Genomic DNA, 15,464 nt, shown 5'->3' on the forward strand with positions numbered 1-15,464 from the left:
GGGGTCCGTCTTCATGCTATTGCAAGAGACGCGTTGCTAACGTTCAAAATGACTCACTTTGTCTGATGATGTTTACATGGTGGAGCTGCGTCAGCAATGAGTGTCTGTCCGCTTCGGTGAGCGCATGTACAGTACACAAAGCCTCAGACTCACAAAACGTGATTTACAGTCATAAATTCATAAATAAATGTTGCTGATTGTGAGGAATTCGAAATCGAGGCGGGGTAGAGCCTTGGGCTGGTCACCAGCAAGTACAGAGCACAGTAGACAAACAAGCATTCACACTCACGTTGACACTATATGATCAATCGAGCCACTGAGAACTACAGCGGGCTAACTCCACTTGTGTCATTTTGCAGGAAAGTTCAGTTGAATGGCCGCTACTAAACATTTAGCGTAATAGCTGTTGACGTCCAAACATGTGGTCAAATGGTGCAATATTTCATGAAAAATAATAAATGGCATTAACATGCAGATGCGCTGGCACTCGAGCAAAATAAAGAAGCGCTGAGTTCGATAATGGACTGACTGCCCCCGATATGTCAAAATTGAAACTGAATCTTGATTTAGACCGGTATTCGTCAGAAAGATACGGTTTTTCTCTATTAATTTCTGCATCTAACTAAAAACAACAACAACAACATGGAGATAGCCCACTCTCGTTCTCAGTGGTTCAATGAACCGAACATGAATGTTTTTGAAACGTGGGAGGAAGCCAGAGTGGCTGGAGAACACCCACGTAAGTAAGCATGAGGTCAACATGCAAGCTGGAGCCCACATTCGAACCTAGAACCTTGTGCTCACCGCTATTCTATGCTGGCAGCATTTTTTGATTGTTTTTTGTTTTCTATACGATGCTCCCTCACATACGCCCCCCAAAAAAGGGGGAAAAAAGCCTATTAAGCCATTGTGTTTCAAATGTGAGCATTACATTTTTTGTTTTTTTTTACACCATGAAATTAATAAAAGCCACACTTTGTTCTTCAGTCTGGCCAACCGAACATTTACATAATCAACAGGCCTGTCATATTTGTTGCATACATGTTGTTATTTCTAAAAAAAATATATATTAAAAAAATTGGTTATTTAGTTCAAATGTACTTTTTAGTAATTTCCTTTATTAATTTGATTAGTAGATTGATTTATTGTAAATAAAAAGTAAGAATATATTGGTGAAATTATGTTTACATATGAATCTAACTTTACATATTTTGTAAAATAATTGGTATTGTATTTAGAATCTAATTATAAAGAACCCAATAAAAAATTTGAATGAATTAATGTCTTTATTTGGTCTCATAAAATTCTTACTGTTAAAAAAAATTGTGAAATACCTTTTTTTTTTTTTTTTTTATCTGGTCCATCTGCCCGTTTTAAAAATGTGGCCCTTGAGCTCAGGTGCGTTACTCGCTTCTTCTTCTTCTTCTTTTCTTTTTAAATTAAAAGGTTAATTTTATTGTAATTCAATGTTACATTTTATAGAGGAAATACATCCAGTAAAATGTAGGCGTGAGTATCGCCGTGCATATATTATACCACGTAAGTAAACTTGTGATCGCTTCTTGAGTGCACTTCAGTTCGAACTTAAATAAAGCCAAGAGGGGTGGAATGTGTGATCTGAAGCGCTAACATAAAGCGTCACTCTGGATTCACGAGAAACGCCGGTGTCATTGTTTCAACACTGGATTCACGAGAAACGCCGGTGTCATTGTTTCAACAAGTGGTTGACCCCCATTGCGCCTTCTTTTTTTTCCCTCCGCGGTTTGGCGGAGGGAGAGAGGGAGGGACCAGCCCGTCCAGCCGCCCGTTGCGCTTAAATGTTCTTCCTCCTCGCACCGCGAAGGGTCAAAGTTTGCCAGCAACAATAGACGGAAAATAACGTCCCCGAAAATTCAGGATTATCAAGTGGCCTTTTTGTTGTTGTTGTTGTTGACGATGGCTCCGCTGTCGTGCTGCACGATCGTCGGTCTACTTTGCTGCTGGACGGTGAGTGTGATGCGGTTCAAAGTCGCCCCGGTGGCGACGAACGACTAACGGACCGTTCTCAGGTGTGGCTGCGGGCGGCGAGGCTGCTTTCGTGTCGGGGCAAGCCAGCGCCAAGTACGAGTGCAGTTTCGGCAGGGGGGGGGGGGGGGTGACGCTTTAAACCGAAAGCGGAAAAGTGGAGCTACAATGATAATCGTAAATGACACAACCTAATAAGATGTATTACCAAAAAAAAAATACTTACATACAGACACCTGTTTGTAATATTTTAATGAAATATTGCGACACGTCAGTGATTTTAAGTAGACTACATTAATCATTTGTAGTTATTACACATCAAAACATAATTGAATGCTTGAAATAATTACTGTGTAATATACCTTTTCAATATGGCCAATTATGGAGTGTGACATTAGATTTATTTTTAAATATACTAACTTTTAATGCAATTAATCAATTTGTAGTTAAAACAATTTAAAGTCAAACTATTATGTAAAATTATATATATATAAATAATGTATAAGTAATGTGAATGTATTTTTTTATTTTTATTTTATGGTTTATAAGATTGAGACTCCATTGACAAAAATAAATAGAATATTATTTATACATGTATTCAACTTTAATGAATCATAAAATGTACATTTGTGTGTATATTATTATTTATTGGTATTCATTTTATGGTTTTATTGTTTAAGCTTGAGAGTAATAGATTATACAGTATTTACATTATAAAAGAATACAACCTGATTTATTTTCCGATAAATGGGTTTTCTGAATTTTTCCTGTTATATTAGCTATGTTATTATATTGTTTTTGTTGTATATATATGGTCAAATCAATAAATAATTTTCATTTTATTTCCTCGTAATAAATATGCAAGCATTTGATTTTTGATTTTTTCGTGGTTTAATTATTTAAGTTTGAAAATAATGGACTATAACGACATGTTAAACAAATTCAAATTTATGTTGACTGACTTGACTAATTAGATTAAACATAAAAAAAAATCATATAAAAGTTGAGACCATGGGTTTAATTCACATACAATACATTTAATGACACTGAACTTAAAAACATGCAATGGCTCTAATTAGGTTGTGCAAGCAGTCATAATTGAATTGTATGTTTTTGGATTCAAATGTGATTGACGGGGTCCTTTGTAGGGATTCTATTAGATTTGAAGAAAGAGCACACTTGTGTACAGTTGTGACACGCTTCTCATGACATGCAATGTTTCTTCCCACCCCCATCGCTTCCTTGTGCATACCTGCAGCTTGTTCCTGTGCGGGCAGAAGGAAATGAGCTACGCAGGCAGAAAAGAGATTGGATTCGTCATCCCAGGCAGCTGAAGGAGAACCACGACTACTCCGGCATAAACATCGGCAGAGTGTGTGCTTTTTGAGCATTTGGGAGACGAAATATGTGTCAGTAACACAATGCGATAGTTGAACCAGGCTGGTCACATGCTGCATTGTTTTTTTTAAAAGTAGGGCAACGAACAGATGTGTGACATGTGTTCTGGCACGCTTCCATTTTTAACACGAGCCACAATAAATACAACTCACACGCCGCTACCTTTTAATCCACTCTTTCACTGGGTGTCCGCTTGACACTTGGATCTGGGGTTTGGATGCTATAATAGTTGACATTTGAACTTAAAGTCACTATATGTCATAACTGTAGCTTAAAATAACCACTTAAAAATCTTTTGTTCTCACTTTTGCCACAGTAAAGCTAAATTTCATATAGTATACATCAGTAATGGACCAGCCTGGACACATCTTGTGTTGTGTTAGCACTAGCATTGGTGCTAACGTTACTGTTCAGACAGCCAAAAAAAATAAAAAATTGCGCTGACTTGTATCTGAGTTTTGGTGCTTATCCACTTTAAAGTCGCAATACGTAACATCTGTAGCTTAAAATTGCCACCTGAAAGTCACGTTGCAGTCACATTTGCTCACTCACATGATGGAACTGGTGAGTCTATCATTATCACAGTAGTATAATATAAAATTTGGTCAAAAGCGTTTTTGCTGCATCAGCCTGGACACATCTGGTGTTGCGTTAGCTATAGTGTTGATGCTAACATTTTGCTAAAAAAAAAAAAAAAAAGGCCGCATGACTTGTATGTGGGCTTTGGTGCTTAGTGGTAGTTTACATTTTGTCACCATTTCACCACCATAACCACTTAAATATATGTTCAGCTCACATTTGCTCACATGATGCAATGTATAATTGCCATGGTAACCCGACATTACCTACATTTTAGAGACAAGTTGGACCAGCCTGGTCACATCATGGGTTGGGTAATTTACTACTAGATGCTAACGTTACTTTTCATAATCAATCGCAAACCCCCCCCCCCCCAAAAAAAAGTGCAAGTGACTTGGATTTGAGCCATCATGTGTAACAACTGGGTCACATTCATTCATATTTTGGAGAATAGTGAGCCTATTCTAAAATGTTCGATTGTTGTGTGTGTGTTAGACAAATCATTTTGTGTTTGTGTTACAGATTCGTTCCGATAAAGAGAACTTTACGAGGATACTGTATTCGCTAAGGGGGCCTGGTGCTGACGAGACTCCCGTTCGCGTATTCGGGGTGGAACCATTAACTGGGTTTTTGAAGGCCTATAAAGTTTTGGACCGCGAAGAGATTGCCTTTTATGATGTAAGATCACTTCCGCCTACTTACACATAAAGCCAAACCAGACACATTGTAAACCCCAAGGCTTCTTGGTTTTGTTGTTTTGTTTTAGTTAAAAGGAGTTGCAAAATATGAAGACGGGACTCGTGCCGAAAAGGACGTGGACATCAGAATTACTGTGGTGGATGAAAATGACAACACACCCATAATTAAAGCAGACCAAGTGGGATCCGTCAGTGAATCATGCGCCGCAGGTATCGGACGGTGTCTGCTCGGTTTCACTTTTTGCAGACTTTTTGGAGTGGGCTTTTAACATCGATCGGTCGTTTCGCAGGCACAGTCGTCATGAGGGTGAACGCCACCGACGCCGATCAAGAGGGCACCCTCTACTCCCAAATCTATTATAAAATCGTGGAGACCAGCAGCACTGCCGGCATGTTCTTCATCCACTCTCAGACCGGAGAGGTCTCGGTTCTGCGAAACACTCTGGACAGGGAGGTGAGCCACTAACACTACAAACGTTTTTTTGTTTTTTTTTTACATTACCAACGTAACGAATGACCTCAGCTCATCAATGCGGGAAAAAAAACAAAAACTAAAGGAGTTAACTGAGCCTCAGTGACATTTCCAATTTATAAACAATTGATGCATTTTTGTTTTACACATATTATACTGTACTATGATTCCTACTTTCCAATATTTACGGATAATAGATTTTTATGGGGAAAAAAGGAGTGAGCGTTTTTGGCAGATGGACTAAATATTGACCGTACAGTTATGGTGTGTTCAAAGTTGACTGACCAGTTGTGGCGTGTTCACTGACCCGTGAACATTTTGGGTGTAGCAAAGAAGCGAAACATAAGATGAGGGTTAGTGACTTTTCCTATGGGGACGGCTGGGTAAACATTATGATGATGTTTTTTTTTTTGTTTGTTTTTCCAGACAAAAGATACATACAAGGTGGTCGTCAGAGCTTCTGACTTGAATGGACAAGCTGGAGGAAATGTGGGAATGGGAGAAATTGAGATCAAAATCCTGGACATAAATGACAACATACCCACTCTGGAAAAAGAATCGGTACGTCATGACAACTTTTAGATTGTTTTTAAAATATATCCCTTCAGCCCCCTTGAGCTCCCGTTGTGTACAGTACGAGGGCAGCGTGGAGGAGAACACCATCAACGTGGAAGTGCTGAGGATTCAGGCCATCGACTTGGACCTGAAATACACCGACAACTGGCTGGCGGTCTTTCAAATCGTCTCAGGGAACGAAGGAGGACACTTTAACATCACCACGGATGCTAAGACCAACCAGGGGATTATTATGATTCAGAAGGTAAGCAAGTATGATGTGAAAGACCCAAATGCAATAGGTGAAAGTCTGCAATACAAAGAAATACTGTATACATACTGTATATATATATAAAGAAAACAAAATAAAATATTTGACCCCTTCCACACGTTTTGAGCGCATTTAAACTCATTCAAGCACTGTGAATGTTAAGTATGAATGATTGTTTTTATGCGCCCTGTGATTGACTGGCCACGAGTCCAGCGTGTAGCCATCTTTTTATTTACATTTTTTTTTTCGTGCTTTGTCTACGCAGGAGCTGGACTACGAGGAGATCAAGTCACTCAACTTGGCGGTGGTCGTTTCCAACAAGGCCAAGTATGATTTCGGAAGCTCTTCGACCTCCACTTCCATAATCTCAAAGTCCTACTCGGTGAGGATCAACGTGGTCAATCAGAAGGAGGGTCCCCGTTTCCAGCCGTCGGTCAAAGTGGTGACTTTGTCTGAGGACCGCTCGTCTATCTCCATCAACACCGTCATCGCCACTTACAGCGCCATTGACAGCGACACGCGGCAGACTGCCACCAATGTTCGGTATGATATCTTTTTCTCTGAATATACGTCAGATCCAGTAGTATGTGTATTATGACTAACATTCAAGACAAAACCTGTCCTCATTCTTTCAGGTACGTTAAATACCGCGACAATGACAACTGGTTGATCATTGACGAGAAAACCGCAGAAATTAGGCTGAATAAACTGCCGGATCGAGAGTCCAAGTTTTTGATCAATGGAACGTACTACGCCCAAATCATATGCATTAGCAAAGGTGAATTTTGTACACATATCTTGCTCTTTTCTTCATGTTTTGTGGGGCAGCACGATGAGCTAGTGGTTAGCGCGAATGCCTCACAGTTCTGGTCCGGAATTATTATTTTTGTTGTTGTTGAAGATTGTAAATAGTCCCTTGTTGTCAATGTGAACTGAACCGAATTGAATTCTTTATTTCGAACGTGAAACAGTAACAGAAAAACAACAACCCAGATTTGAGCCCAACAAATACAATTCAAGTTCAATTATACATATTCCAAAAGTACATTTTTATTTGTGGATAGATGTTTAGTGTTTTGCATTGAGCATATGTTTGGTTGCGTTGCAGAAGTGTCCTCAAAGACCGCTACGGGGACCATCGCCATTCAGGTGCAGGACTTCAACGATCACTGTCCCAGAGTGACCACTACAAGTCACACCATGTGCTACGGCGAAAATGTCATCTACGTCACGGCCGTAGACGAGGACAGATTCCCCAATTCAGCCCCGTTTGAGTTCACCATGAGTTCCACGGGAAGCCAGGGGAAGTGGTCGGTGGAGCATCTCAACGGTAGGACCTGCTACACACTTTTTCTGCTCCCTTCTCGCTCATTGATAGAGCACATTCGTCAAGATCGCCCGACACACGTGCTAACGTTAGCTTACACTCTGATACTCCGCACGCTCCACTCTGCTGCAGCACATAAAGTCATGAAATATTTCATTCTAAATTGCGCAAATCTATATCATATGTGCTGTATATGAATTTCACTTTTTGACTCGAACAACTTCAATAATGAAAACTTTTCCCGAAGTTCTTGTTACTTCAGATGCACCTACTTACTTTAGTTGAAGGCAACAGTTAGCTTTGCTAAGCTAAGCTAAGTGTTTGGATAAAGCTGAAGTAAATTTGAATATTTCTGATTACTTGTTCAGCATCATGTAAAAAAAAAAAAAAAAATGCATTAGCGTAGGTTAGTGATAGCCTACAGTTCAGACTGAAGCAACGTACAAATTTACGTTATGGCACCGCCGCAGGAAAAAAACTGTCAAAAACTGAGGACGCCTTGTATCGTTCGTGTTCCTTTTACTGCCAAACTTCTTGTCTTCGCTCAATCACTTGTAAGTCAAATATGTGCTAATCCATTTTGCCCGTTTGAAAACGTGTTCACTGCCTTTGACTTCAGCGACGACGGCAATCCTGCGAGATCAAGAGCACTTGTGGCCGGGCATGTACAAAGTGGCCGTTGAGATCAAGGACCAGCAAGGAGAGTCGTGCGCCGACATTCAGATGCTCGACGTGGTCGTGTGCACGTGCGAGCCAAACACCAAAGGGTGTGGGGCCCGCAACGAAAGCCGTTCATATTTTGGCGTTGGTGCAATTCTACTTTTGCTCTTGGGACTACTGCTGCTGCTCTGTGAGTGTGTTTACCCTTTTTTGTGTTTGTTTGCTTACTTTTGAAGCAGACACTGCTCCGACTTCCTTCGGTTGACTTTTGAAGTAACATTTCCCCTTGATAGTGATCAATTTGAAAAAAAATGGTTGGAACGTGATAAATCCTTTATTACCTGTACAGGCAATAAGTCACTTTTTTTATAACTTGCCATATAAGTCAAAGCTAGATGATATCTAGTAGAATATTAATTAGAGGTAATAAACATCAACCATCTCATTTTTTTTAACCTGAGCTTTTACACAAGTACAAAATAAAATCAACCTGTAATGTAATATGTTTAAACACACATACCGTATATAACATTCTACCTTTTGATCACATATCCAATTTAATTTATCATATTTTAACTCATGGAGGCACTTGACTAGTTCATACTGTACATTACTCTATCACCATACACAAATACCCAATGCCTTAAAATGTGCAAATGCTGTCAGCTAACACTAAACGTAATGCAGCTCTGCTTACCTGGCTTTGACATGATAGCAGGGGTGTCACACCTGCGGAGGATGCGGGTGTTTTTGCCCGATTGCGTTTCACACTGTGGAGTCTGGTGGCCAGACTGCAGCCGTAACTTGAAAGTGTCTCTGGATCTTAGCTCGGTCTAGCCAATCAAGTCATGGGTGGAGAAACTCAGGTTGGGGGCGTGGTTATTATGTGAATTAGCCCCACTGTTACATACCAAGAAGGAAAAAAGAAAAACACACATGCGGAATGAGTTGATGCTGGTTGAAACGAGCTCTACTGTGGTGCACCGATCGCTCACGTGATATCACATGTAATGGTGGTTCCAATTCCCCAAATGGTTTGAACTTTGATGCATATTTTACTCACGCTGTACTTCCAACCTGAAGGATGTTGATGTGTTGTTTTAGTGGTGCCTTGTCTGCTGTTGTTCTGCCTGTGCGGAGGCACCGCAGGAGACTTCAAAATCATCCCATTTGAGACCAAACAGCAGCTGATCTCCTACCACACCGAGGGCCAAGGAGAAGATAGGGTACTTGAATTTTTTGGTTCGTCAATAACAGCAACAAGAAAGCTTCATGTCTGATCTTTTACTTTGGGCGGCATAGGAAGTCCCCCTCCTCCACACACCAGATGGTGGACAGGTGATTATTTCCAAGGAGATCAACACCTTAGGAGGAAAGGGATACCTCGGGGGACTGGCTGAAGGGGGTGGAGCAATTATCTCTGGCAATCAAAACTCCATCCTAACAACAGACAATGTGTACCTGTACAACAAGTACAACCGATTTTCTGGCCAAGGACAGATGAACGGCATCAACGGCGGCGTGATGACCGGACAAAGTCACTTCAACCAGTACAGAGGCGGGGCCTTTGACAACTTGGCGCTGTCTGATCACTTCCTGGGGGAATACTATTCCAGTGTGAGTACCAGACAATCTCAGGGACTAAAACAAAGATGGAGGACCTTTTTTCTACAAGAACCAAACTGAAGTTACGACAAAATGTAATATGATATGATATGCCGTCGTGGTACACATGGGCGTGAAAACCTTCATGAAATGAATTTGTTTCTTCGCCGTTTTTATTCTTAGGTGAAGCAAATTTTGCGCCGTCACAGGTATAGGAAAGTGAAGTCCCGCTCCTTGCAGCTTTTATGAATACATTTTTGGGGTGCTTAAACGGAAAAAAAAAAAAACCTCACCAAAATTAGCAAATGCTTGGATCCCAATGAAAATGCAATGTACGTATTTTAGGAGTCCGTGATGCAACCCCCTAACACCTGCTGAACCCAATGTTTGATGAGTTTCCAAGACACACAAAACTCACATAACTGACATGCGTGAGCTCCGATCCGGATCAAAAGGGCTGTGTATGAAAACGGTCCTGCCTTCAGGAGATCAAAACATCACGGCGCCACAGAGTTTGTTTTTAGAGTTGCATGGTGGGCTGTATATGGGCTGATCATCAAGTTTCACTACCTGATTCTGTTTCCTTGCAGAAGTCCAACCATGCTGCCCAGCAGTCCCAGGAGAAGGATGCACTACTAGTCTATGACTACGAGGGTGGGGAGTCTCTGTCGGGTTCTGTGGGCTGCTGCAGCCTCCACGAGAACGACAACGACCTTTCATTCCTCGATGACCTGGACCCTAAATTTAAAACCTTAGCTGAGATTTGCAGGGGGTCAGCTCAAGTGGATGCGGGCATATGTATCCATCCAGCGGCCAGACCGGCGTCTCCTGTCAGGCCCTCCGTTCAGACGCACGTCCAGAGTCACACTGAAACCGTCAGAGACAGGGATCGCATCCATGTGGACACCCTCAACACCTCCAAGGTAACATCTGGAACGTCCACCTTTGTCCGAGAGGGATCATCCACACTGTCCAAGGTGCACGTCCAAGACAACGTCGTGATTCCCAGTCAAACGCTGCTCGTGCAACAGCCCGCCTTGTACTACGCCACCACACCCATGTATGTCGTCGAGCCCCAGAACCAAATGGTGCTTCTTGCGGGGGGCGCCCAGCAGGGAGTGAGTCAGGTTGGGCTGACGCGAGGCCAGGTTCAAGTCGGTCAGCAGGGAGTGGGTCAAGTTGGGCTGACGCAAGGCCTGGTTCACGTCGGTCAGCAGGGAGTGGGTCAGGTAGGGCTGACGCAAGGCCTGGTTCAAGTCGGTCAGCAGGGAGTGGGTCAGGTTGGGCTGACGCAAGGCCTGGTTCAAGTCGGTCAGCAGGGAGTGGGTCAGGTTGGGTTGATGCAAGGCCTGGTTCAAGTCGGCGGCCTCCAAGGATCTCAAGGCATGGTGCTCGTGGATGGGCAAGTGGCGCAAGGAACCTTACCACGACCAGTAGTAGTAGTGGAGAACGGCTCTACAGGTGGGGGGCACGGTGCAAAAGTTGCCCTTGTCCAGACCGGGCAGGGATCTAGCAAGCAAGCAACCTTATCTAGACAAGTATTGGTGGTGGAGAAGGAGTCCTCAGGCGGGGGTGCACAAGTAGCCTTTGTCCAGACAGGTCGGGGATCGAGTGAGCCAGGGTCAGACGTCAGGGGTCAAAGTGCGCAGGCTAAGAGTTTCTCACTGGCTTCTCAAGATTCTACAGGTTCCAAGGAGGACTTTGTCCTGAAAGCCACACCCAAGTCGCAAGTCGGCCAGAGAGTGGTGGTGCAGCAGCGGAAGAAGGTGTCGGTTACAGAGAGGAATATAGAATCTACGTCCAGAGCTTAAAGAAAATATTTGCTATCGGCACGTCCACTGGAAATACATTACTGTACAAGCCACTGTATATGTCCTTGTCCTCCATTACTGATGATTAGAATGCTCCTTTGCAAAAACAACAACAGGGGGGATATCTTTGATGCAGTTCTTACATTCTGCCACTTTTTTAAATCCTGCAATTAAACCAGTGCAATGAATGCAGTACATATCGTTTTCTTTTGCACTTCTTTCTAGTTTTACAAAAGTGCTGTTCAAAGTTGTGTTTTGTGTGTGTGTGTGGGGGGGGGGGGGGGGGGATTAAATGAATTGCTTTTCCTGAAGATGTTAAATATTTCTCCCTCTGCTTTTCATTGGCAGATATTTTATACAAGTTCTAACTTTCTGAATGTAAATAGCATATATTGCATTAAAAACTGCTAAGTCTGTCGTAATAAAATTGAATCGACAGTAGGTTGTCGTCTTGGCCTCTTTTTTGACACATACAACACTGACAATATGCAGCCATGTTTTATTCCAACTGCTGGCTAACGTAGAAAAGTGGAACTACAGTGTCAACAGTTTACCCATACCATCAGTCAAACATGGTGACAGTGTGGTGGCCTGGGGTTGCTCGTCTACTTCAGGACCTGGACGACTTGCTGGCTGTCATCGATGGAACTCTGAATTCTGGTCTTTACCAGAAAATCCTGAAGGAGAATGTTCAATTATCACTTTGTGACCTCGAGCTGAAGCATGCTTGGGTTCTGCAGCAGGACAATGATCCAAAACATACCAACAAGTCAACTTCTGAAAGGCTTAAAAAAAATGGTGTTGGAGTGGCCTCGTCTAAGTCAAGAGTTGAATCCGATTAATATTGTGGCGTGACCTTAAATAGGCCATTCGCGCTTGAAACCCTCCATTGTTGCTGAATTAAAACAATTCTGCAAGGAAGGTGTAGGCCAAAATAGAGAGATGTGAAAGACTCATCTCAATCAGAATCAGAATCAGAATCATCTTTATTTGCCAAGTATGTCCAAAACACACAAGGAATTTGTCTCCGGTAGTTGGAGCCGCTCTAGTACAACAGACAGTCAATTGACAGCGAACACTTTGGAGACATAAAGACATTGACAAAAAACAATTGCGCAAAAAGATGCAGAGTCCTCTAGCACTTAGAGCAGTTCGAATGACTAATATCGCAATAGTCCGGTGCAATGACCATTGTGCAAAGGGCGCTGAGACTTCAAGGAGCGTATGCGGTTTAAAGTGACGAGTAGTGCGATAATCTGGGACAATGGTTGTGCAAATGTTACGGATACTCCTCAATCAGTGTGCAAATGGAGCAGATGCTACTCTGGCATGAGTGGCCAGTATATGCAAATAGTGCAGCATTGGCCCCACAGAAATGTGACAACAAACTCAAGTCAAAAAATTGCCAGCTTGTTGTAATGGAATTGTAGGTTAGCTGTTTAAGAAGTTGATTGCAAGAGGGAAGAAGCTGTTGGAATGTCTACTAGTTCTAGTTTGCATTGATCGGTAGCGCCTACCTGAGGGAAGGAGCTGGAAGAGCTGGTGACCGGGGTGGGGAGGGTCCGAGAGGATTTTGCACACCCTTGTCTTAGTTCTGGCAGCGTGCAAGTCCTCAAGGGTGGGTAGGGGGGTACGGACAATCCTTTCAGCAGTTTTGATTGTCCGTTGCAGTCGGAGTTTGTCCTTTTTTGTAGCAGCACCAAACCAGACTGTGATGGAAGAACACAGGACTGATTCGATGACCGCTGTGTAGAACTGTCTCAGCAGCTCCGGTGGCAGGCCGTGCTTTCTCAGAAGCCACAGGAAGTACATCCTCTGCTGGGCCTTTTTGAGGACGGAGTTGATGTTGGTCACTTCAGGTCCTGGGAGATTGTAATTCCCAGGAACTCGAAGGTCTCGACGGTTGACAAAAGGCAGCTGGACAACGTGAGGGGCAGCTGTGGCGAAGGATGCCTCCTGAAGTCCACCATCATCTCTACAGTCTTGAGCGTGTTCAGCTCCAGCCGCTCCGCTTCCTGTCGATATGCAGACTCGTCACCGTCCTTGATGAGGCCGATGACAGTGGTGTCATCTGCAAACTTCAGGAGTTTGACAGTCGGGTTCGCTGAGGTGCAGTCGTTCGTGTAGAGAGAGAAGAGCAGCGGAGAGAGGACACAACCTTGGGGCGCCCCAGTGCTGATGCTGCGTGTGGATAAAAACTGCATTTTATGTGTACTTGACTTATATTTGTCTGATATTTACATTTGTTTGATGTTCTCAAATATTAAAGTGGGGAAACTATGCCAATAAATGAGAATTTTAGAGGTGGCCAACTACTTTTTCACTGCATGTACCGAACAACTGCTTCCTTGTCCAGAGAAGAACACAGTCACGAATCCTTGGAATCAGGTTTCCCTCATGATTCAGTTGATAGTGCAGCGCTTTGCAAAGAGCTCATCAGTTGTTTTAGACTAGATTTGACCTGACGGAAGAAACCTTATCGACAAGCCAGACCTTATTCTGGGCATTCTTTGCCTTTAAGCGCCGCAAACACACGGTGTGCACAGTGTGAGTTAGTACAGCTCACAGATTTTCCTAAAAGAACCCCAAAAAGTCAAACGCGTGCATAATGATTCCTTTGATGCTCGCTGAACTGAGCTCTGGTGTTACGCGTGCCGTCGTTGCCTTGTTCAACTTCAGACGTCTACTCTTCCCATGAAAACGTGGGTGGAATTCCGACTCGTGTGACCTCACTCGTGTTCCGCTGAACTTGAAATCTTCGACACGCACGCCAACTTTCTCACTTACACTGACGCAATGGCGAGCGCCGCAAGTGACGCGTCGTCACTTAGTTGGCGCTCCCGATTCCACTGAAATCCACACAAGCATTTTGAAATGTTACACAATCATTTTGTGTCTGGTAGTGTAGAATGTATTTAGTAATATGTTTTTTTTGTGTGTTTTTTTTTTTTTTTTTTAGATCTCACTGAGATGATGGCCTAAGACACTTGAGTTGCGTTCTGATCTCTATGTTTTAACGCACGTGTGTGCGTGTGCGTGTGCGTTTGGGTGTCGGAGGTCATCAGTCATGTTTTTTTGGGTTTTTTTTTTAACAATGAGGCACTCCTGCCTAGCAGACAGCCGCTACAGGGTGTGGGCACATCTTCAAGAATTTGTCAGGTCTCCTGATACTGCAGCGCGAGCATTTGCGTGCTTGTCAATGATGAATGGCTTCATAACGCTCACTTTCAGCGTGGTGAGAGGCTTCTGCTCTTCGTAGTTTAATGTCAATATTACGATGACTTTCTCAAAAGCAAACCGAGAAATATTAGCAATTCATTGATGTTGGTAGTGACTCCATATAAATCTGATTGTGCTTCATCAGCATTAACAAATAAATGTTAAACACACAATGTTTTTGTGTGTGCGTGACTGTCAGCCACACCCTAGAATAAAGTAGAAGTACATTTATACACGCCACATTAGATACACCTGCCTTATTTTGTTTTATAGCATTAGAATAAATTATTGCACTTCAAAAATATTTTATACACAACACTTTGGCTTTAACCCGTGTCTGACAGTGTTCAGTTTTCTTACGTTTTATTTGAATTTTGTGTGTTTTTTTTAAACTAATATACTTTGGCTTTAAACACTTGAGTTGCGTTCTGATCTCTATGTTTTCACGCACGTGTGTGCGTGTGCGTTTGGGTGTGTGAGGTCATCAGTCATGTTTTGTTTTGGTTTTTTTTAACAATGAGGCACTCCTGCCTAGCAGACAGCCGCTACAGGGTGTGGGCACGTCTTCAAGAATTTGTCAGGTCTCCTGATACTGCAGCGCGAGCATTTGCGTCCTTGTCAATGATTAATGGCTTCATAACGCTCACTTTCAGCGTGAGAGGCTTTGAAAACCAAACCCTTTTTTGAAACCCTAACCCAATTTGAAACCCTACTTTGAAAGCCTAGCCCTGTTTTTAAAACCTGCTTTGAAACCCTAAGCCTGTTCGGAAACCCTACTTTGAAACCCTAAGCCTGTTTTGAAACTATTTTGAAACCGTAACCCTGTTTTAAAACGCTACTTTGAAATGCCAACCCTCTTTTGAAC

At 42.7% G+C, this 15,464-nt stretch overlaps 1 protein-coding gene across 1 annotated transcript; it reads left to right on the plus strand.

The window, feature by feature from the left end:
* Window positions 1-1,762: 1,762 nt before the first annotated feature.
* LOC133489486 (desmoglein-2-like protein) lies at window positions 1,763-11,821 on the plus strand. Its single transcript, XM_061798620.1, has 14 exons — window positions 1,763-1,986; window positions 3,263-3,376; window positions 4,504-4,659; window positions 4,748-4,889; window positions 4,970-5,133; window positions 5,578-5,712; window positions 5,786-5,971; window positions 6,243-6,520; window positions 6,613-6,755; window positions 7,086-7,307; window positions 7,924-8,154; window positions 9,069-9,190; window positions 9,267-9,581; window positions 10,160-11,821. Exons 1-14 carry the CDS (start codon window positions 1,936-1,938, stop codon window positions 11,378-11,380), a joined length of 3,480 nt encoding a protein of 1,159 aa, XP_061654604.1. The 5' UTR covers window positions 1,763-1,935; the 3' UTR covers window positions 11,381-11,821.
* The last annotated feature ends 3,643 nt before the right edge of the window (window positions 11,822-15,464 follow it).

Source organism: Phyllopteryx taeniolatus, chromosome 14, assembly GCF_024500385.1.
Source record: "Phyllopteryx taeniolatus isolate TA_2022b chromosome 14, UOR_Ptae_1.2, whole genome shotgun sequence".
In the NCBI taxonomy this organism is placed as follows: Eukaryota; Metazoa; Chordata; class Actinopteri; order Syngnathiformes; family Syngnathidae; genus Phyllopteryx; species Phyllopteryx taeniolatus.